Source organism: Conger conger, chromosome 16 (assembly GCF_963514075.1).
Source record: "Conger conger chromosome 16, fConCon1.1, whole genome shotgun sequence".
NCBI lineage: Eukaryota > Metazoa > Chordata > Actinopteri > Anguilliformes > Congridae > Conger > Conger conger.
This window is the reverse complement of record NC_083775.1, coordinates 34895246-34917159: the sequence shown is the minus strand read 5'-3', so window position 1 is coordinate 34917159 and position 21914 is coordinate 34895246. Positions and strand designations below refer to the sequence as shown.

Sequence of the window (21914 nt, the reverse complement as noted above, 5' to 3'; positions counted from 1 at the left end):
TTTATTCTTGATTGTGATTTATGTGAAAGGGGAGGAAGAAAAGAAACTGCAGAAAACCTTAATTTTATCATAAATATTTTATTCTCTTAATAGCGCAAGTTCTTCTTATGGTTCGATAAGGACATACAATTGATTGGATCGTTGAGTTGAGATTTTGGCTAGGCGGTTTGTGCTGGAGGCCATAAATATAGATTTGTATTCAACAAAATCAAAAACACAAAATCTGTCAATTGAGTTGCGATTTAGTAGCAGTTTACTAACTATTTGGAGTTGAGATACTACACTTGCTTTCATAAACAGGACAGTGCGTCCTCTTGCCCTATCCTTCCTGGTTCCTCCTCTATCCCTGGCCTGGCCTGGTTTGTGTTCCAGTTCCTGGGAAGTCAGCCCAGGAAGGTAGAGATGAAGATGCTGGTGTCCAGGTTTAGGGTGGCATGCCACCAGTGGTCTGGGAAGTACAGCACCTATGGGGGGGGGGTGGGGTCAGAGGTCAGTTTGGCCGATATTGAGAGAGCATTTACGGTTTACCAGGGATGAACAAGTTCCTCCTAAAAGCAAGGTTATGTTCTCCAAGTGATTTTAACCCCCTCATGCAAGCCCCCTTGTGGCCATGTTGTCAGCAACTACTGCTTCTGCAACCAAACTATGAGGAGAAGCAACAAACTCTGGTTTCTGTCTTTATTATTAACCAGAACATGACAAATGAGTAAAATACAGATACCCCTTGTCCAGTCGCTTCTGCAATGATACATCCAATACATCACTGAAAAATGCTGCTCACTGAACAGCAAAATAAACAAGAGGAATGCCTGTGTAATTATACTACATCATTCTCCTGTCAAAATCTGCTACTAAATGTGGACTAAATATACAGTCTTACTACTGGTTTTTACATCAGTATTTGCAATATCCCTTTCAAGATTTAGTGGTCGATTATTGTCTTGAATTATCCGATTGAGAAAATAAATAAATAAAATCGGAAGTGGGGGTAGACACTTATATCTGCCACCCGTAATAACTCATCTTTTTAAAGCCACTTTAATTCAAATCAATTCATTCTGTTCTGATTGAAAGTATAAGCTTTCCTACAGTGTATGGCATGTGTGATTGTCAGTCAATAACAAGGACTGAGATTCCAGTGTAACAGAGGGAATGTTTTCTTCAACGCAGCCAGTCATTAGTTACACAGTAATATACAGTGCAATCACTTGAGGCATGATTGTTGTTTTCCATGATTGTTGTTGTTTTTGGAAGTACTCATGACTAACTACTGACGGGTTTCTCACTGACCTCCCCAGGCCGTATGGTGCACTCTATGGGTCTCTCCTCTGGTGGAAGGGAGGGGTAAGTGTCTCTGACCCAGGACAGGGTGGTGCGGTTGGGGTGAAAGTCAGGCCCTTTGTCAGGTGGGTACAGAAACCAGCGCTTGGAAGATCAAAGGAAGGTGTTAGATCAAATACACAGATTTAATACAAATAACTGAAAATGTTTTGTTTTTTCCCCCTTTTTAATTCATGATATTCTTGTTGTGTTGTCTTACACAATTTCACTTCTACGGATGATATCAAATGGAATCAGAGGTTGAGTGAGTAAGGAAACGCCTCAAAATGCTTGGTATCCAAACAGCCTTTGCGTATTATAGATATTTCCGCCATTACCTGTGTTATACTTCCTCTGTGGATTTTGGCACCTACTCCTACTTCATACAGGTTTTTTTTTTTTTTTTTGCCTTTGCTGAACCTAATAAGTAAGTGTACTTTTCTTCAGATCCAGACAAACCCCGGAACTGTTTCTTGTCTCTTGAGGGGATTACCTTTCTGCCATAAATTACTTCAGAGTATCCAGGGCCATGCCAATGAAAGGGTACCCCAGTTCCAGGACCTGAGAGAGAGAGAGAGAGAGAGAGAGAGAGTGAGAGAGAGGGATTGAGAGAAAGCTCTTCAGCTGATCAGAATGGATCCCTCTCTCCATGGCACAGAAGCTGGTATCCAGCAACTTGGGAGAGTATATTAGCATGCTTTACACTGCAAACCACCGGAAGTAGAATGTAAAATAAATTTCTAATCCCTTTAAAAGTGATTAGAGCCTTCCAGTTGAGTAATTGCAACTTTACCTGCAATGCCAAAGCTGTATGCCCCACTGGTGCGTGGGAGAAGGTAGCGGGGAGCCTGGTAGTGCTCAAACAGTAATTGCCACTCCGTGAAGTTGTTGTCTCCAAAGAAGTACAGGGTATCTGTCAGGAAGGATACATTACATTACATTAATGGCATTTGGCAGACGCTCTTATCCAGAGCGACGTAGAGTTGATTAGACTACGCAGGAGACAATCCTCACCTGGAGCAATACAAGGTTAAGGGCCTTGCTCAAGGGCCCAACGGCTGCGCGGATCTTATTGTGGCTACACTGGGGATCGGACCACCGACCTTGCATGTGGTTAAGGTACATGACTGGGACATGTACCTTAACCACTACGCTACAGGCCGCCCAAGAGGCCACTACAGGCCGAAACCAGACGGTAATTCAGACTTAGTTTCAGAGATAGTTTCTAGGCTAAGAGCTATGAGGCAGGTAATATGGTCTCCCTTACGTTAGATTTTTAAAAGCAGCCGTTTCCACTCATAACATTCTGTGACAGGGTTAGAGCTGGAGTACGGAAACCTCTTAGAGTTCACAACAAGGAAGTTAAGAAAATATTTTCAAAATAAGAGCCATCGCCAAAACTGACCGCTGCCCAAGGCGTCCAGTGCCTGGGGTCTCAGCAGATGTTCCACAAACTCTTGGAATGGGACATCCACTGTGGAGAGGGGATACAGGCAGGGCTCCGTTACAGTGAGCAACACACCGAATAAACAAACGTCACGGATTCAGTCAGAGTGCCGAAGGTGAATGTTTAAGGAGTCGACGGGGAAAGTGTTCTGCAAAGATTAAATAAAGGTGGACAGCTGATGCATTTGTTGAGGCATGCTGTACGAGATCTGGGTTTCTCTTTCGAGTAAAAGTTGCGGATGTGTAATACAATCTATCCGCAACATGTTTTACATTCTCTTCAGTCATAATGCTGTGTTAGCAGTGGTTTCCCAATGAGCTGGTGAGATCTGTTCCTCAGGTATGTGCCTGTGTATGTTTTTGACAAAAAAAGTGAAGTGTCTATTTTTATGTGGCAATGCAAAAACGCCATAACGGATTGCTAGTTTTGGAGGTGAAATTAAGAGCATGTAGCTAGGCCTACGATAGCAGAGGAATCCTAGCTTTAAAAAAGCGAGTTAAAATGCCGTATAACTCAGTAAAGTAAAGTACAGTAAAGTCCAGCTATGCCAGCTTGTAAATTGAGCTGGTCAAGCTGGGCCATAATCTGGTCTATACCTGGGTATGAGCTGGTAGTTTATCTAACACCTAACAGTTTTTTCAAAACATAGCTTGAGCTGGTCAAACCATGTCAAGCTGGGAGCTGATCTGAACTGATCAACCAGCCAAGCCATGTCATCAGAGGCGCTAGTCTGAACTGGTCAACCAGCTACCAGCTGTTTCAAAACCTAGCTTGAGCTGTTTTTTTTCAGCATCACAGAGAGAAAACGGATGACTCGCCCACTGTGACCAAACATCTGACGATGGAAGACAGTGAGTCCGTTACATTATTGTATTAGGCTACCAACAGTCATTAGGCTATTAGCTAACTAGTGTGCTGCAGTTTTTGCCTGGCTGTAGCAATACTGTAGCTAGGTGGCTAGCAAACTCCTAGCCCAGTGAGTCAAGAAATCTGAATTAATAAGCTAGCCTACGCATTGAATTTACTGTATAGCCAAATAAAATTAAAATATGACACAGTGTGGAATTGACATTGGCCAACAATAGCTTAACAATGGGTAAGTCTATCTAGTTGGGATGTTGTTTGTTTCAGTGATCATCCGTTTAATTTGACATACCGTAGGCTACATCCCCAATAGCTGAAGTTGTACAAATCAACGGTGTCTACGGTCGATAATTGTCCTCGCCCAACTGACCTTTCTGGTAAGAGTAGGTGTTGGCAGTGCTGAGTCTCACCAGCTTCTCTCCATAATTCCGCAACAGATTGGCCTTGGAGCACAGGAATCGGAATTTCTGGGAAAGACACACGATCAGATGACAGTGCTACACAGTGCAGATGTAATGAGGACTCCCTCTGAAAATGTTAATTTCCATACCATTCCCAAATGGGTATGGAAAATGCAGTAGATACTTGGCATTACAGGCATTTAGCAGATGCTCTTATCCAGAGCGACGTACAACGAATTGCAAAGCGAACACAGGGACAAGTGCGATGTGGACCCTTGAGGAAAGTATGGTTCCAGTACATACACTAGGGATGTTAGGATTTATTATTACTGAATTACTGGCACCCTTAGTTAATGAACAAACATGCTGGATAAATTTCACTTCATTTGTCAAATATTTCCTGCATTAAGCAACATTAAATGCACATATATAATCTATGGTGCTACACCATATTGTGGTACCATAACACCAAGTCTTCTCGTATCGGGTTTGATGGGGTGGGAGAACACATAACAAGGGATCTGTGACAATTCCTTCTCTCAGATCCAGTCCTTGGTCATTGGTCAATTACAATCAATTAATTTTTAAAAAATGTGTTCATAAGAATTACTAGTGGGTACCAATAATTGTGATACATGTGTTTTTCATGGAAAAAGAAATCTTGAAGAACATTTTTCTCCCACTGAATAATTTTACCTCAATTTCAAGTTGTACAGTATAATGGTATTATGGTCATATTTTGAGTGCAAGATAAACAGCTAAGGTAAACATTTCTTATATATAATTTATTATTCTTAGAGTGAACTAGGGCCACCAACTGCTTTTTTTATGCATTACAATATTTATTTTTAGGTGCTTCCTGTTTTGCATATTATGGCCACACGGTGGTGCAAGAAGGCAGATAAGCAAACAAAGTTAAGGTAAAGATTTTGGTCAGGTAAGTCGTTGATGGCTTGTGACAAAGCAGAAAGCAGGGTTGGTTAACCGCTATTTACTAACAGTATAGGTGAACAGGTTTTTGTAATAGCCCAGCACTACAACACTTGGTTCAACAAATTAACCAATTCAACATTCAATATAATTCAACCAGGAACTTGAAAAGTAAGATCAGAATCATCTGGGATATGCACAAAATGCAAGGTCTGCGCACGTTTCATGAATCACACGTTGGTTTTCCGTAGGAACTTTAAGACAACAAACGTAAGAAGCGTTTCAGAAAAAAAAAAACAGTTGGGTGGAAGTGGCTGTAGAAACATCGCCTTAGTATGCCAGCACAAAGGCGAATTGTGATAGGCAGTTCTTACCGTGTTATCAGACAACCCTCTCAGAATAACTGGCTTGGAGTAGGCATATCTGTCAATACAGATAAATGTTAACAAACAGGAAACAAAAAACTCCTCAGCTGGAACTTTTAAAATGTCACACTATACACATTAGAAGGAACCCACTGTTGGATGAACTGTGCATACGTCAGGGACTCGTCCCAGATGTCAACATTGCATGGTCCCTCGTCAGTCAAAGTATGGTCTGGATCTACAGTCCTGTTTATTAGATATCAACAGGCAAAATTAGAATCTGTCAACAGTTGGTTACAGGTGACACTCAGCATAAATCCTTACAGAATAACCAGAGTTAGGCCTACTGGAAGCCATTATATCACCTTGATTAAACTGAAAACAGCTGGGCAAAGCTAACCGTTATTTTAAAAGGCTCGATCAAACTATCCGCTCGTCAAATTTGTGTGCGTAGCTACGTTAACCAGGTTTCCATTGACTTATCGAGCAAATTTCAGAACAGTTTGCACAAAAAATATATTTTCCCCTCTTTATTGCATTTCAATTCAAGTGACTTAGCCTATAGCAAATAAAACAACTGGATGCAATGATGTCCCACGCTAGAAGAATTAAAAATAAAGAATGTTATTTTCCGAAAAAAGGTTGATGCGTTTCCTCTGTAATTTATGCGGCGCAAAAGCCACTGAAACTCCTGACTGCCCTCTTTGTATAATAATAATAATAATAATAATAATAATAATAATAAACCCACTGGGTGCTGCCAGCGATTTTGGGCCCCTTAAATATATAGGGCCACCCCATCCCTGCACAATTACAGCACACATTTTTTGGGGGCCCCGTCAGCCTGGGATTCACCCGAACATCCGCTCCCATTCCCAATACGGCACCCGTGCTTTTCCTCATCAGGTAATGTCAAGCATATGTATGAATATGAAATTGATTAGTTGGCAGACCCTATTTGACTTTGTTTGTGTTCACGTGAGTACATCTCTAAAATGAAAAGTGAAGGTATATCATCTTGAATAATGGGAATAGGCTGTATGGAGTAACTACATCATAAAGCCATGCCAATAGGTCATACTATTGCTTTTTAATATGTTCAGAGTACCTGGCGGAAGGGATTTGAAACGATCACATGAAAACGTATCTTGATGACACTGCAACCATAGAAACAAACAATACCTAAGTATGTACCGCAATAATACATACCAAAAAAAATCTGAATTATTGAATATTTTCCCTAGTTATTCTATGTTTACCTTATTAATCAGTATGATTGTCTTATGTTATTCTGAATCAGTATGATATTCTATGTTTACTTTATGAATCAGTATGATTATCTTATGTTATTCTATGTATCAGTATCTGTACTAATTTGCACTAACACAACACTGAAGAAGTACACTGAAGTATGATATTTGCACTGAATTGTATTATTTGTTTCTCCTTAAAACACTGGAAAGAATGTTTTCTTGAAGTAAAATGTTAAGGGGGGGGGGTTGATTAAAGGTTTCTGAGATATGGATGAGAAGGTGTAATCAGAAGCAAGAAAACAACTATGGCGTGACTGGAGAAGATGTAGCCGTACCCAGACAGAGGGAGAGACCAAGGCCACGAAAATGAGATTTAAGAAACTGTTTTGCAAAGTGTGTGTGCTCAGACTGCTCAGATGATTTTGCTTGGTGTGTGTGTGTCTGTGTGTCTGTGTCTGTGTGTGTCTGTGTCTGTGTCTGTGTCTGTGTCTGTGTCTGTGTGTGTGTGTGTGTGTGTGTGTGTGTGTGTGTGTGTGAGAGAGTGTCTGTGTGTGTGTGTGTGTGTGAGAGAGTGTCTGTGTGTGTGTGTGTGTGTGTGTGTGTGTGTGTGTGTGTGTGTGTGCGTGTGTGTGCGTGTGTGTGCGTGTGTGTGCGTGTGCGTGTGTGTGCGTGTGTGTGCGTGTGTGTGCTTGCTGTTCTGTGCCCTACTGATGATCACTGCTTTTTTGTACTTGGATTCCATCTGATGGAATAAAGGCCTATTATTCAACACTTTACTCCTGATTTTATTAATTGGATTGTTTATTTGTAATTGGACTGATAATTTGTCGGCCTGGGAACCCACAACAGAATCTGAATATTGATTGACGTTATCTGTGTGTATATAAATACAGTTCCGAGAGCGGAATTGATCCCGCCGTAACGCTAACACTAATTTCAGTCTAGCACTAGGTATGCACGTTAGAATCGCTGAACAATTCAACTCGGTCAACATTACACCATTACATAGCTGCCAACTCTCACGCTTTCGGCGTGAGACACACGCATTTGCATGTGCGTGTGAAAACAGGCAAATGCGCATGTCTCACGCCGAAAGCGTGAGAGTTGGCAGCTATGCCATTAGCCTATATATATAAAATATTTTTAAAAAAGGATATGAATATACATGAATATAACGACTTCAAATGTTATTAGCAGGAAGTCGCACTTTCCTCCCGTTGTGCTGAGTTACCGGACTATCGCCATAAACAGTGTAGCTGCCCATACGAATTTGATGAGCGGATAGCTCGGCATTAGCGACTTCTGACTATATCGCCTACTGTAGGCTACTCGTCCTGAACACATTTCGCTAACTATAATATCCATGTGAAATCAGCCATACCTGCCTGGCAGATAATTGCCGTTAATTATCACATACAGCGGTGAAAAGTCCCGAATCGTTAGCAGCAACGTTACCGGCTTTGGCGCTCTTACCACCCTCCATCGCTGTCGGATACCAAGTTCTGACCATCTGGACACAGCCTTGTAACCGGTAGGCACAGCAAAAGGATATAAACCACTGGAATCACGGGATTACATTCCATCTGTTTTCAATAAAAAATAATACGCTTCTTCTGGTCAGTTACAATTTCCGATACGTTTACTTGTCTTAGGTTCGCTTCAGTAATCCGAACCGCAAGTGATGCGATCGTGATACAGTTCTTTCAGTTTCTTTTAGACCCGTCTCCCACAGCCTCTCGGAGACGCAGCCACTCAGAGACAGCCACGCTGAACAATCGCGTGACAAGCGCCACCTAAATCCGCATTCAGCAGCCTCAGCCAGGGGACCAGTTACTGCGAGGCTATTCTCTGAGGAGTTCGCAAACTCTGGTGGTTACTCGTGGTATTGCAATTTAGTAAACCTCTGGTACCAAATTCTGGACGCAAGCCCCCTGAATTTGGGGGTTCAAAATTCCTTCTGTTTTCATGATGTGTATAATTTCGTTACACTGCATATAGTTTATAAATGAGACATAAGGCACTGAAGGTTCCTCTCACTGAGAGGAAAATAACAGTATTGTATTATATTCAAACAAACATACAGATTTGTCACATCTATGCATGTGGCTGAGAAACTGATCCATGGCCAGGGAGGTGAGAAGTGTTTTTACCTTTCATTGGAGACAGGTGCATTTGCCTCTTCTCGCATCGTTTATGCTGCTTCTTATTTCCCAATCAAAATGTATTGATTGGTTGATTGATGGAAACTTATTTTAACAGGGAAAACACTACGACATGCCCACACGATAAAATACTTTGAAACATCACGTTTTTAACTGGCTGTACAGAAACGTGGGTGACTAATCACTAAACTACCAAAACTATGGAAAACGAACTACCTGCTTCAGAAATTAAGTGCATATTTGTGCATGACGGAGATTACGTCGTTTAATGATAATTGCACTCACTGAGTACCGAGGCTGAAATTACAGCGTGGAGGTGGCAACTGGCGAGTCATACTGACTTACGTGGTCCGTTTTTTAACTGATATATAAGATAAAAAGCGAGTAAATGTTGTTTAATTGTGCTTTCATAGTTAAAACAGTGACCTGAGTGATGTCATTCACCGTAACCGGGCTGGGGGTGCGGTGCTTTGAAGTTGTATTCGGAATGTCGGAAGATGAGACGTTGATTGATCGATTGAGACAAAACCATTTGGAGGGAGGGGGGTGATGTAACAATGTGATAATCCATAGCATCGCGCCTGAGCAGCCTCGCGGCAGGCCTAGGCAGGGTTAACAGCAAAACCAACAAAATACAAACCAAGGCTTGAGGAAGCAGTTTGCTATTGGGTGGGGCATAGTCAAACCCTAGGAGAGGAAAATGGTGCCAAGTGAAACCTGGTGTAGATCCAGAAGGTAATGAAGTGACGCCATTTAACAGTGGAAGAGGAGTGTTTGCCTATAAAACGTATTAACCACACTGAAATATTACCCGCAATATGTCTACTGTGTTATTACCTTGTTGTGTTCCTTTGTATTTTGGTTTGGGGTCATTAAGCTTGCAAAGAGCTGCAACTCCATTAAAACAATCATTTGTAAAGTGAAACCTAACTAATTTGAATGACTATTAAGATGCAATACAATATGTCACCACCAGCTGGCAGTATGGTGGCGGAATTCAGGCACTGCCACCCTGGACTCAATCTGAACATTTATCTTACTTCAACAGTTTGTTTTCTTGTTAAATAGATTAGTAAAAAATCAGAACCACCATACCATAATATAAAAATCCATCCCTCTCCCCAACCTAAGACTAGTTTTTACGAGACAGTTGCTCTGTTCTTGTTACATACAGTAGCCTGGAGTTATACTGTGGGGACTGAGCTGAGCATTAAGTGCTGGCAGTAGATGGGAGTTCAGAGCTTCATACTTTTCACATTATTACTTTCATTTGTCGAAGCTTCATTTTGAGAGTTTGGCATAGGATAGGACCCTGCTGGGAAATATTAACATTGGTGGGACTGCTTTGAAAGTGACTTGTTTTGGTTTGGTACGAGGGTGCGGGGTGGTGGTGGTTGGGGGGGGAGGAAAGAATTTGCCCGGGTGGTACAGATCAGCACCAAAGCACGCTGAGAGATTAGACACCTTCCACTGAACAAACAGCCGGAAAATATCTCAAAAATCGGTCAGTGGAGAGAGCCAGCGAGGGCCCTGACCCCTGTGTTTGCCCAACTCCTGTCTCTCCCCCCCTGCCCCTCCCCCGCCTGTGCGTGGGAGTGAGAGAGAAACCTACAGCGGTACCCAATCCCCCCACCAATGACCAGCTTACGTTGCCTGGCTTCTGTAAACTGGCCAAACTTCAGGTAACCCAGGCAACGCAGGAAGTGAAGTCTCAGCTTTGCTTGGGGGGGTCACTCAGATCCCTGCCCTTCCTCCTCCTGTTCACTCTCTGTGTTAGTGAGAACGCTGTTCAGACCTGCCGCTGCTCGTGGGAAGAGCCTGCTTCTGCTCTCAGCGTTCGTGAGCGGCGTTATTGTACATGGCAGCAGGGTAGCAGACTGAAATAAACAGTCAACAGTCAACCCTCAGTGCTCCACATCAATCCAAGTAATTATAATTAACTTTATAATAAGAACAAGGCTGATTTTGATGGTGTTTCACTATTCTTAGTTTTTTATAGGTTAGGTTAGTTTAATGGTCCAAATAAAGAAAATGATCCAAAGTTCAGAAATCAGAGAGTTATTTGACAGAGATTAAAGGGAGTGCTTTTGATGCAAATTGCGTCATTTGACTTCAAGGGGTTATAATATATAAGCAAATACTTGTTATAGAAAAGACATTCATGATGGAATGGAATACATATGTAATTCCGGTATCGTTACATACACAGGCTATGCTTACTGTATACTGGACTGGTCCAAAATGGCTCCTTCACTCAGTTTTGTGGTGAAATGGCATCAGTGGCAATTCAACAGACAGCTCTCACATTATTATTAATTAACAATAGCTATTTATCCAGTGATTGTTTTTACATGCAAAGCTCTACAGACATTTTACAATACAGTAATAATAGTCAATTTAGCTGTTATTTAGCTGATGCTTTTATCCAAAGCGACTTACAGTTGATTAGACGAAGCAGGGCACAATCCCCCCTGGAGCAATGCAGGGTTAAGGGCCTTGCTTAAGGGCCCAACGGCCGTGCGGATCTTATTGTGTCTAGACCGGGGTTTGAACCACCAACCATCCGGGCCCTCGTGATAAAGACGATATGATAAAGACAAAGCATGCACACAGTCTTAAAAAACGTAACTGTAATAAAAATGTAACAAAATGTGCGTGTGTGCAAGAGAGCGAGCGTTTTTCCCTGGGGAAGGGAGATGTGTAGCGGTACAGTGCTCCACGTCCTCCTCCCCCTAACAGGAAGCTGTAATCAGGCAGCATAGGGGTGCTGGTGACCCTATGACCCCTGACCTCACTTTAGGAGAGGCTGACAACAGCCTGCTTCCTCCTGCCATAAGACAACCTGCAGATGGACTCGTGCAGTCTCTCTGAATCACACAGACTTGCACTTGACACTTCAACAAAGAAAAAACATTTTCTAATGGTTACAAACACACGCACACACACACACACACATACACACACAGTGAGCTCCATAACGTCCGAGTTTTCAATTTGTAATCAAATGTGGTTAAAGTGCAGAGCCTCAGCTTTCACTCACCCTTTTATTGCTCCAGGGGAGGATTGTCTCCTGCTTAGTCTAATCAACTGTACGTCGCTCTGGATAAGAGCGTCTGCCAAATGCCAGTAATGTAATGTAATGTAGGTAGATGAAATGACATACCCAAAATGAAATAGCTTTTGCCTACACGCATAGGTCTGGTCTCTTCTGAAAGGTAACCCTTTGGAGTTTGTTTTCAAGAGGAATAATTACTCTAGATCTTACTGAGACAAAGTAACAGAAGCTCAAACACCGGGAATGGTTTTTTTCCCCCCGAAAAGATTTTCTTTTGTTTCAGTGGATATCTTGTCATTGCGCGGTGGGGTTAGACACAGCTGAATAGTGCCCCAAGCCCAGATCCTTTTCTGGAGGAGGTCCAGAGTGTGGGGCTTGTGTAAAAACATTTTGCCCACAATAAGCTAGAAGCCATTGCATTACATTAATGCCATTTGGCAGACGCTCTTATCCAGAGTGACATACTGTTGATTAGACTAAGGGGGAAACAATCCTCTCCTGGAGCAATGCAGGGTTAAGGGCCTTGCTCAAGGGTCCAACGGCTGTGCAGATCTTGTTGTGGCTATGCTGGGGATTGAACCATTGATCTTGCATGTCCCAGGCATTAACCACTACGCTACAGGCCACTCTGTCATTTCTGCCAGTAAGTGCCATGACTGAGTCATAGATAAGTGCCTGGCCCTGCTGATAAAAACTGCTCAAGCTAGGTTTTGAAACAGCTGGTAGTTGGTTGACCAACACAGACCAGCTTCATACTGAACATGGTTTAACCAGCTCAAGCTATGTTTTGAAACAGCTGGTAGCTGGTTGACCAGGCATCCGCACTTCTTCACCGCGTCCATTTTCTAACTGGCTTATTCCTGGTGAGGGTCGCCAGTGAGAGGGGTGCTGCAGCCTATCCCAGCATGCATTGGGTGAAAGGCAGAAATGGCAGACTGCTCAGTCGTGCAAATTCAATCATGAAATCACATCTTTGTGTGTGTACAGGTACGCGTATGTGCGTTTGCTTGTGTGTATAGGTGTGCTCAAGTGTGTGGGGATTTATGTGAGTGTGGGTGTATATGTGTGTATGCATGTGTGTGTCTGTCTATGTGTGTGTGCTCATGTGTATGTCTGTGTGAGTGTGTGTACTGTATATGTCCGTATGTGTGTGCTTGTGTGTGTGTGAGTATGTGTCTGTGTGTATGTGCGTGCATCCATGCTGCGTGTGTGTACGTGCTGCTTGTGTGTCTTTGTGTGTGTGCTTGTGCATGTGAGTATGTATCTGTGCTGCGGGGGCGGCCTGTAGCGTAGTGGTTAAGGTACAGGACTGGGATATGCAAGGTCGGTGGTTCTAATCCCAGTGCAGCCACAATAAGATCCGCACAGCCGTTGGGTCCCTGAGCAAGGCCCTTAACCCTGCATTGCTCCAGGGGAGGATTGTCTCCTGCTTAGTCTAATCAACTGTACATCGCTCTGGATAAGAGTGTCTGACAAATGCCAATAATGTAGTGTGTGTGTGTGTGTGTGTGTGTGTGTGTGTGTGTGTGTGTGTGTGTGTGTGTGTGTGTGTGTGTGTGTGTGTGTGTGTGTGTGTGTGTGTGTGTGTACACTCTGGGCTGCGGAGGCAGGCCTCTCCCCTCCCTGTGTGTGCAGAGAGGCTGGGTGAATGGCACTGTCTCCAGGCTAAGTCCACTGGCCTCTCCCCTCATTGTCCTGGGTGGGGGTCCCAGCTCCAGGGAAGGCAAAGTGGGGAACGCCAAACACATCTTCACCTCATCTCAGCACCTCAGAATCCCCGCTCCCCAACCTGCCGTGAAAAGCATGAGATTTCTCCCCTTTATGTGATCGGTTCAATTTCACGCAGACAAAGGGAGGTTTGTTGACAAAGGAGATCTGTTGGGTTTGCCCATTTTGCTGTGAGCAGGTTCTTTTCTCCTCTGCCTTCCTGTGAAAACATATTGTCCCCTGGGCATCTCCCTAAGGCTGCCATCTGAATTAATGTCATAGAATTATCCTTTCAGCATCGCAGCTCTCCCTGTTTAGTGTGTGTGAGTGTGAATGTGAGGGTGTGTGAGTGTGTGTGTGAGTGTATGAGTGTGTGTGTGAGTGTGTGAGTGTGTGAGTATGAGAGTGTGAGTGTGTGTGAGTGTATGAGTGTATGAATGAGTGTGTGAGTGGGAGTGTGGGAGGATGACTGTAAGTGTGTGAGTGTCTGAGTGTGTGATTGTGAGAGTGTGAGTGTGTGTGTGTGAGTGTGAATCTGAGGGTGTGTGTGTGTGAGTGAGTGAGTGTGTGTGTGAGTGTGTGAGGGTGTGAAGGTGAGTGTGTGAGTGTGAATGTGAGGGTGTGAGTGAGTGAGTGAGTGTGTGTGAGTGTATGAGTGTGTGAGGGTGTGAGTGGGTGTGTGAGTGTATGAGTGTGTGAGGGTGTGAGTGTGTGAGTGAGGGTGTGAGTGTGTGAAGGTGTGAGTGAGTGTGTGAGTGTGCGAGTGTGTGAGTGAGTGAGTGAGTGTGTGAGTGTGTGTGTGAGAGTGTGTGAGTGAATGTGTGAGTGTGTGAGTGTGTGAGTGAGTGTGTGAGGGTGTGAGTGAGTGAGTGTGTGAGTGTGTGAGGGTGTGAATGAGTGAGTGAGGGTGTGAGTGAGTGAGTGAGTGTGTGAGGGTGTGAGGGTGTGAGTGTGTGAGGGTGAAGGCATTTACATTTACATTTTACATTTTAGTCATTTGGCAGACGCTTTTAATCCAAAGCGACTTACAAGTGCATAGGTTCTACCATAAGTCAGAGCATCACATCCAAAGACATTGTCAAAGTCAGCACTGTCGTCTGAAAGTGAGTATGGATGAAGGCTGCTTTGGCTGGCTCTATTATAGCTCTATAACAGCTCTAAGATAAATTTTCCTCTCTTTCTCCCTTTCACTTTTACTCTCTCTGTCTCTCTCTTCCCCTACAGAGAAAGCCTCTTCACTGAAAACGGAGTTTGAGTTTTTGTGTGGTCCAAGCCTTTTCCTGCGGTCAGAAACATACAAACACTCAATGGCCAAACGACTTGAATAATGTGATGGGGCTGTGAGATAAATATTTATCTTATCCCACTGCGACAGCTGCTTGAGCTAATGCTAATACTATTTGCCTTTAAGGGCATTTACCCTCTCTGCCTGGCCCAATACACTGTATACTGTACATTGCCTTTGACTTATAATGTGACATACTCGAAAACGCTTCCAGGAATCCTGGTTTGGTATATATTTCTCCCAGAATATATTGTGGAACAATGTCATGTCCCTTGCCATGTGCATTATGAGTTGAAGGCCCTGGTGTAAAATCCAGCTACGACCAGCTTGAAATACCAGCTACCAGCTGTTTCAAAACATACAGTAGCTTGAGCTGATTAAACCATGTTTGTGTATGTGTGCGTGTGTGTGTGTACGCATGTGTCCGTGTGTGTGTGTGCGCATGTGTGTGTTATGCTACATGGTTGGGACGGTTTCAGTTGCCTGTGTTGGTTGTGCTTCGCTGCTCAGCACCTGCAGGTCCGCCTGTAAGTTGCACGACACACCTCCTTCAACATGTATGTATAAGACGCCATCTGACATGACGTGCATCAGAGGTGAGCTTACGCTTATCTGTGTTTTCCCGAATCGAGGCTGTGATATGCACTACTGCATGAGCATGACTGAGCATTCAAAGGTAAAAGGCAAACAAACCAGAGCCATATTACGGAGTGCTTCTGTTCTCTTTAAGCCAGATCTACTGCAGCCAGCTAAGCAGTCTGTTCTCTATCCTCTGTCCTGATGTTAATACCTTTTAAATAGAGAGCTGTCTCCCCTTTTTCTTTAGGATTTCTCTCAGATTTTTTAGTCAAACAGCTTTTATCCTCTTCTTATCCTCAGTTTGGAAGTCGTGCTTTAATCTGGGCTCATTGCCACAATCTCTGCTTCTTATCACTTCTGCGCTCTAGTGGGGTGACATTGGCTCAGGAGGTAAGAGCGGTTGTCTGGCAGTCAGAGGGCTGCTGGTTTGAGTCTGCCCTGGATGTGTCAGTTTCCCTGAGCAAGACACCTAACCCGTAATTGTGAGCTGGTCGGTACCTTGGTGGCAGCCAACTGCCGTTGGTGTGTGAGTGTGAGTGTGTGTGGGTATGAATGGGTGAATGAGAAGCATCAATTGTACAGCACTTTGGATAAAGGCGCTGTATAATGCAGGCATTTACCATTTCTGTGGTTCACGATTCACGCTCACTCAGTAGGACGTTTACCTTTCCCTTTAAAGTTATTAACTAAGAAACAGAAAACTTGAACAGAAAAAATCTGTACATTTATTCTCACGTTTACATTTGCTGCATAATTCCCTTCTCCCTCCACGGTGTGAACTTCTTTTTGCATTTATATAGAATGAACCAAGACCTCAGAGTTAAAGGGCTTTTGGAGTTTTGGAGTAAATGCACATACACTGACACCACTGGAAAATCTACCCTGGGCTCAAATGTGCTGAAGATTCAGAGAGACAAGGGAGAAGGGAGGTTAGGTTTGGGGGAGGGGGGTGAATTGCATCATTGGCATGTGCCCATTGTTCCCAGCCATTTTTGTCTGGGGCGTAACGTGTGTGTGCGTAGAAATACACGGGCTAATCATGTTTAATGCAGGCAAGAATCAACCCCCCCTGCCACAATACTGGGGCCAGACAATAGCACAAAGCAGCCCTGCTCTAAGGAATGGGGCTGGGCTGGGTGAAAGAAAGGGGGATGGGGTGAGTGGGTGTTGGGGTGTGGTGTCGCCTGCTGTGGTGGTGGTGGAGAAATGGGGCTCCCCAGATGAGTCCCCTCAGCCAGGATCACATTCACACAGAATCTGCCCACTGGGAGAATGGAGAAAGATGCATTGCTTTTTATTAACAGTTTTTCTCATTAAGCTGACTGGTCTTCATGTACAATTGTTTACTGCCAACTATTTGAATTGTTAGCCACCATTACTCCCAACTGAAGGCAATTGCATGAGATAAAATATTGCTCAAACACTATTTTGTATTTAAGCAAGAAAACATATTATTTAATATTTAAGCAAGCAACCGTCTATTTCTTTGGTCTATTTTTTGGAGCAGTGTGTGAATAGGGCGGCCTGTAGCGTAGTGGTTAAGGTACATGACTGGGACCCACAAGGTGGGTGGTTTGGTCCCCGGCCCTTGAGCAAGGCCGTTAACCCTGCATTGCTCCAAGGGAGGATTGTCTCCTGCTTAGTCTAATCAACTGTACGTCTGCCAAATGCCATTAATGTAATGTAATGTAATGCAATGGATACCATTATTTTCTCTTGACTTGCTTCTGGTACTAGCACCACACACCAGCACATCAATGGCCCCGTTCACACTACAGCTAAATAGCATTGTTGCTCCTCATTTTAGTGCTAGTGCTACACTTATGAACAGGAGATGCTCGACAGGATGCGAATACCAGTGTTGACTTGTTCCTATGCAGATGAGCTTGTGTAACAGGTGAGAAATTCCGAGTCCAAGGTGGGATTTGAACCCCGGCCTCTCACTTGTCCAAATATTTGTTGAACGAACGCGTTACCAGTCAGCTAAAGACAAACTTGCCTCTAGCCAGGGCAACAACGTTCTTTTGAATTTGAGGGTTACGTCATCGGGGAGTGTAGCGATAACCTGCTACCAGCCTTCGCTTTCACTGCACTTCACCATGCTTACTAGCGAACCAGCTGAGCTAACCATGCTACACTTGGTTGTGCGAGTATGGATGGGAATGGGAGTTAACAGCCAGTAGCAGATGCAGTGATGAACTGCTCAACACTCCCTGACTTCCTTTCACTCTGAAACCGGAAGAAGAAGAAAATCCAATATAGAGTGCGCTGTTGAGTACTGTTAGAAGAAACAACATGCAGTCCTGTTAAAAGAGGCTTTATTCAACATTGCTGCATTTGCTGCCAGATCAGATGTTTAAACACACCTCATCTCTGACTTCCTTGGCAGATACTAAAAAAATTGAATAACCACATCCATCTTTGTTGACATTGGAGATCACGTTTACACCCTTTTGATATTTGAAATGCAAGACTAACATTCAGAATAAATATTGTGCCATTACAAACAGAGCTGTAAATACAGGAGCGAGTCCTGTTTCTCCTTCATAAATTTGGTGTCCTTGGTCTTCTAAATATGCATGTGTGTAGACAGAAGTGACAATAGTTAATAACTTTGTTTGGCGAGGCCCAAAATGTAAGTGTGAACTGGGCTTATACAGTAAGTGTTCAGTCCTTGACAGCTATTTTATAGCAGGGACTGCATCCAAAACTAGACCAAGTGTGAGAGATGCTGTGCTGTTCCTATCCGGTGCTATGGATGGAAGCAGAGGTTGCTCAGTTGCTGGCCAGATGAAGTTTTGATAGCACTATCGGCTTCAGATACGTTCTCCAGCATGTGGTCTGTGTCCCCTCCTCTTCTTGGACCTGGCTTTGAAAGCTATTTGGCGGTCACTCCTTCAAGTGAAGCATTTCTTGCCTGCGATCCTCTTCAGAGAAACCAAGCTGCTTTTCCTAGAACAAATTGAAAAACGAAAATGAGTCTTCTGTAAGCTAATCCTTCACATTCCATCCTGAAAACTGTGTTGGAGCCAGAGCTTCAACCTTTGAACCACGATGCTGGTTGTATGGATTACACAGAAAAAAGAGGGGCTGTTGATGAAAACTTGGTTACTTGGGGAAATGTCTGTTAATGTAGATGATGGCAGCACTGTTCCAGAGTCCCGAAGTTTGAGTTTCAAACTGGATTACAGCATGACCCCATAAAACATCAATTTTTTTAATAGGGGAAAATTAGTAATCCTTTTAGTATTAGTAGTATTGTTAAGTATGTATTTACTGTGGGACATACACAGACAGTGCAGGACTGTTTGTTTTTCACTATCTCAGTTTGTCCGTTTTCTCAGGTCCCTGTGCTCTGCTTTAGTTGCCCTGCTGTGAAATCCAGCTATGCCATCTTGACCAGCTTGGAAATGGAGCTGGTCATAAACTGGTCTAGCTGGGTATGAGCTGGTCAACCAGCTAGTGCTGGTAGCTTGTCTGAATTGGTAACTGGTCAAAACATAGCGAGCTGAGAGCTGGTCTGAACTGGTCAACTAGCTACCGGCTGTTTCAAAACATAGCTTTAGCTGTTTTTTCAGCAGGGTGGTCTGGCCTCGTTTGTCATAAACAGCTCCACTACACCCCACCAACCCTTCAGAGAGACTCCTTCTGTAAAGCACAGCTTCATGTGGATATTTCGTTGTTTGTTTCTCAGCTATGCAGTCATTTGGCCGGTCTAATGTGATGTTTGACAGCAGGGACAGGGAAAGCCTGGTCAGCTCTGAATTAGGTCTGCTGACACTCTGTTAGCCCCGTCGCTTTGTAAACACCATTTATTTTCCGACTGACAATGCTTATCTGTCCCGCGTGAGAGAGACTGGCCGAGGGACCGGCACCGGTCCTGGGGTGGGAGGTTTGAGTGTGAGAACGACACAATTCCTCAGTGTGTACCGGCTGTATTTCAAAAGGTTCAGCATTTTTATAATGACCCTGGAGATCTTCATATTTTTTGCATGCAAAATGTGTTGGCTGTTTAAAAGAGAGAAGATTCTGTTGATGTAAGGCATTCCAATGTGTTAGGCTCCACAGTGTGTGGTATGGTCCGATTATTAACTCAAAAACCAGTCAGGTAAAATAAAACATGGTATGTCCACTGGGGTAAAAATAATGAATTGAATAACCCTCAGGCAATGAAAAACCCCATATCCACTGGATTATGCCCTGAGAGACTGGGTAAACCCCTATGTCCATTGGAGTATGGTATGGGTTTGGGAAACTCCTACAGTATATCCACTGGAGTTCCCCCAAAATCTAAGTTTGAACTGGGCCCACAGTCCAAGTCTTCTTCCAAACCTTTCCGAATGGCACAGGTGGTAATGCATCCGAAACTAGACCGGGTCTGAGAGACGCTGTGTTCTTCCTATCTGGTGCTACGGGTGGAAGTGGAGGCTGCTCAGTTGGTGGGTTGATGGAGGTTGTCACTTGAGAAAGGTTTGGATAGCACCACCAGCTTCAAATGCGCTCCCTGGAGTCTGCCCTGAGAGACTGAGGAAATCCTATATCCATGGCAGATCCAAACATAAACAATGAGACGTAGCTCTCAGGTTATAGCAGCGTAGTGGTGAGTTGGTGTCTCTATTTTTGTGTAGATGTGTATGCAACATATACAGTTTCTCAAAAGCGCTCCTCTGTACTGATCTGTGTGCTGCCTTTGGCACCGTCCCATGACCATGAATGGAATATCAGTTACGGTAGGCAGGGGGTGGATATGCGGCCCCAGTGCTATTTCATATTGTAAGGTTAATTTGCATAAGGCTGACTTGAAAATCCTTTATGTGCAAATCAAAAATCCAAAATAAGAAAATATGTAAAATACACATCAGCGTTAGTTAAAAATGGAATCAAGACTACAAACATCGCCCGAAATGGATGTAAATACCCTCAAATTAAAGGGGACAGTCTGCACTTTAACCTGACATAAATTGAACCAACTATCCAAATACTGTCCAAATACATACGGACTGCACTGTATCCTCCTTCTTGGGATTATTCGTCATGTCTCACCTGTTTATCCTGGGTAATATCTTTTCTCATTATTTGCACAAGATTGTAGTTTCAAAGTCAAGATATTTGGAACACCTTATATATGACATATTTATATGTATACAAGTGAAACTCGAAAAATTAGAATATCGTGCAAAAGTTCATTTATTTCAATAACTCAACTTTAAAGGTGAAACTAATATATTACTTAGACAAATTACATGCAAAGCAAGATATTTCAAGCCTTTATTTGTTATAATTTTGATGATTATGGCTTACAGCTTATGAAAACCTCAAATTCAAAATCTCAGAAAATTAGAATATTACATGAAATCAATCAAAAAAGGATTTTAAATACAGAAATGTCGGCCCTCTGAAAAGTATAATCATGCATATGTACTCAGTACTTGGTTTGGGCCCCTTTTGCACAAATTACTGCCTCAATGCGGCGTGGCATGGATGCGATCAGCCTGTGGCACTGCTGAGGTGTTATGAAAGACCAGGATGCTTCAATAGCAGCCTTCAGCTCTTCTGCATTGTTCGGTCTCATGTCTCTCATCTTTCTCTTGGCAATGCCCCATAGATTCTCTATGGGGTTCAGGTCAGGTGAGTTTGCTGGTCAATCAAGCACAGTAATCCCATGGTCATTGAACCAGGTTTTGGTACTTTTGGCAGTGTGGGCAGGTGCTAAGTCCTGCTGGAAAATAAAGTCAGCATCTCCATAAAGCTTGTCTGCTGAAGGAACCATGAAGTGCTCTAAAATTTCCTGGTAGACGGTTGCGGACCACAGTGGACCAACACCAGCAGATGACATGGCTCCCCAAATCAGCACTGACTGTGGAAACTTCACACTGGACTTTAAGCATCTTGGATTGTGTGCCTCTCCATTCTTCCTCCAGACTCTGGGACCTTGGTTTCGAAATGAGATGCAAAATTTGCTCTCATGAGAGAAGAGGACTTTGGACCACTGAGCAACAGACCAGTTCTTTTTTTCTTTAGCCCAGGTAAGACGCTTCTGGCGTTGTTTGTTATTCAGGAGCGGCTTCACAAGAGGAATACGACATCTGAAGCCCATGTCCAGGATCCGTCTGTGTGTGGTGGCTCTTGATGCATCAACTCCAGCCCCAGTCCACTCCTTGTGAAGCTCTCCCACACTTTTGAATGGCCTTTTCCTGACAATCCTCTCCAGGATGCGGTCATCCCTGCTGCTTGTGCACCTTTTTCTTCCACACTTTTTCCTTCCACTTAACTTTCTATTAATGTGCTTTGATATAGCACTTTGAGAACATCCAACTTCTCTTGCAATTACCTTTTGAGGCTTTCCCTCCTTGTGGAGGGTGTCGATGATGGTTTTCTGCACAACAGTCAGGTCAGCAGTCTTCCCCATGATTGTGAATTCTACTGAACCATACTGAGAGACAATTTAAAGGCTCAGGAACCCTTTGCAGGTGTTTTGGATTAATTAGCTGATTAGAGTGTGACACTTTGAGCCTACAATATTGAACCTTTCCACAATATTCTAAT

The 21914-nt window shown here is 43.5% G+C and overlaps 1 protein-coding gene across 2 annotated transcripts; it reads right to left on the bottom strand.

Moving 5' to 3' along the window:
- Positions 1-66: 66 nt before the first annotated feature.
- On the bottom strand, positions 67-8977 carry jmjd8 (jumonji domain containing 8). Of its 2 annotated transcripts, none has more exons than XM_061223530.1 (10): positions 8662-8718; positions 8054-8163; positions 5481-5573; positions 5337-5385; positions 4002-4098; positions 2726-2794; positions 2114-2233; positions 1814-1881; positions 1291-1425; positions 67-464 (listed from the first exon to the last, which is right to left on the bottom strand). In XM_061223530.1, exons 1-10 carry the CDS (start codon positions 8701-8703, stop codon positions 384-386), a joined length of 864 nt encoding a protein of 287 aa, XP_061079514.1. In that variant the 5' UTR covers positions 8704-8718; the 3' UTR covers positions 67-383. The 2 variants fall into 2 exon arrangements, with proteins under 2 accessions (XP_061079514.1, XP_061079515.1); XM_061223531.1 differs by lacking the exon at positions 8662-8718 and adding an exon at positions 8731-8977 and having other exon boundaries at positions 68-464.
- Between the last annotated feature and the right edge of the window lie 12937 nt (positions 8978-21914).

Bases quoted from the DNA above. Each gene is read 5' to 3' on its own strand.
- jmjd8 (XM_061223530.1), bottom strand. From the start codon at position 8,703: ATGGATCAGTTTCTCAGCCACATGCATAGATGTGACAAATCT. The intron at 4,099-5,336 runs GTAAGAACTGCC...TGTCTTTCCCAG, and splicing joins GAGGGTTGTCTGATAACACG to AAATTCCGATTCCTGTGCTC. The intron at 1,882-2,113 runs GTAAAGTTGCAA...TCTCTCTCTCAG, and splicing joins ATACAGCTTTGGCATTGCAG to GTCCTGGAACTGGGGTACCC.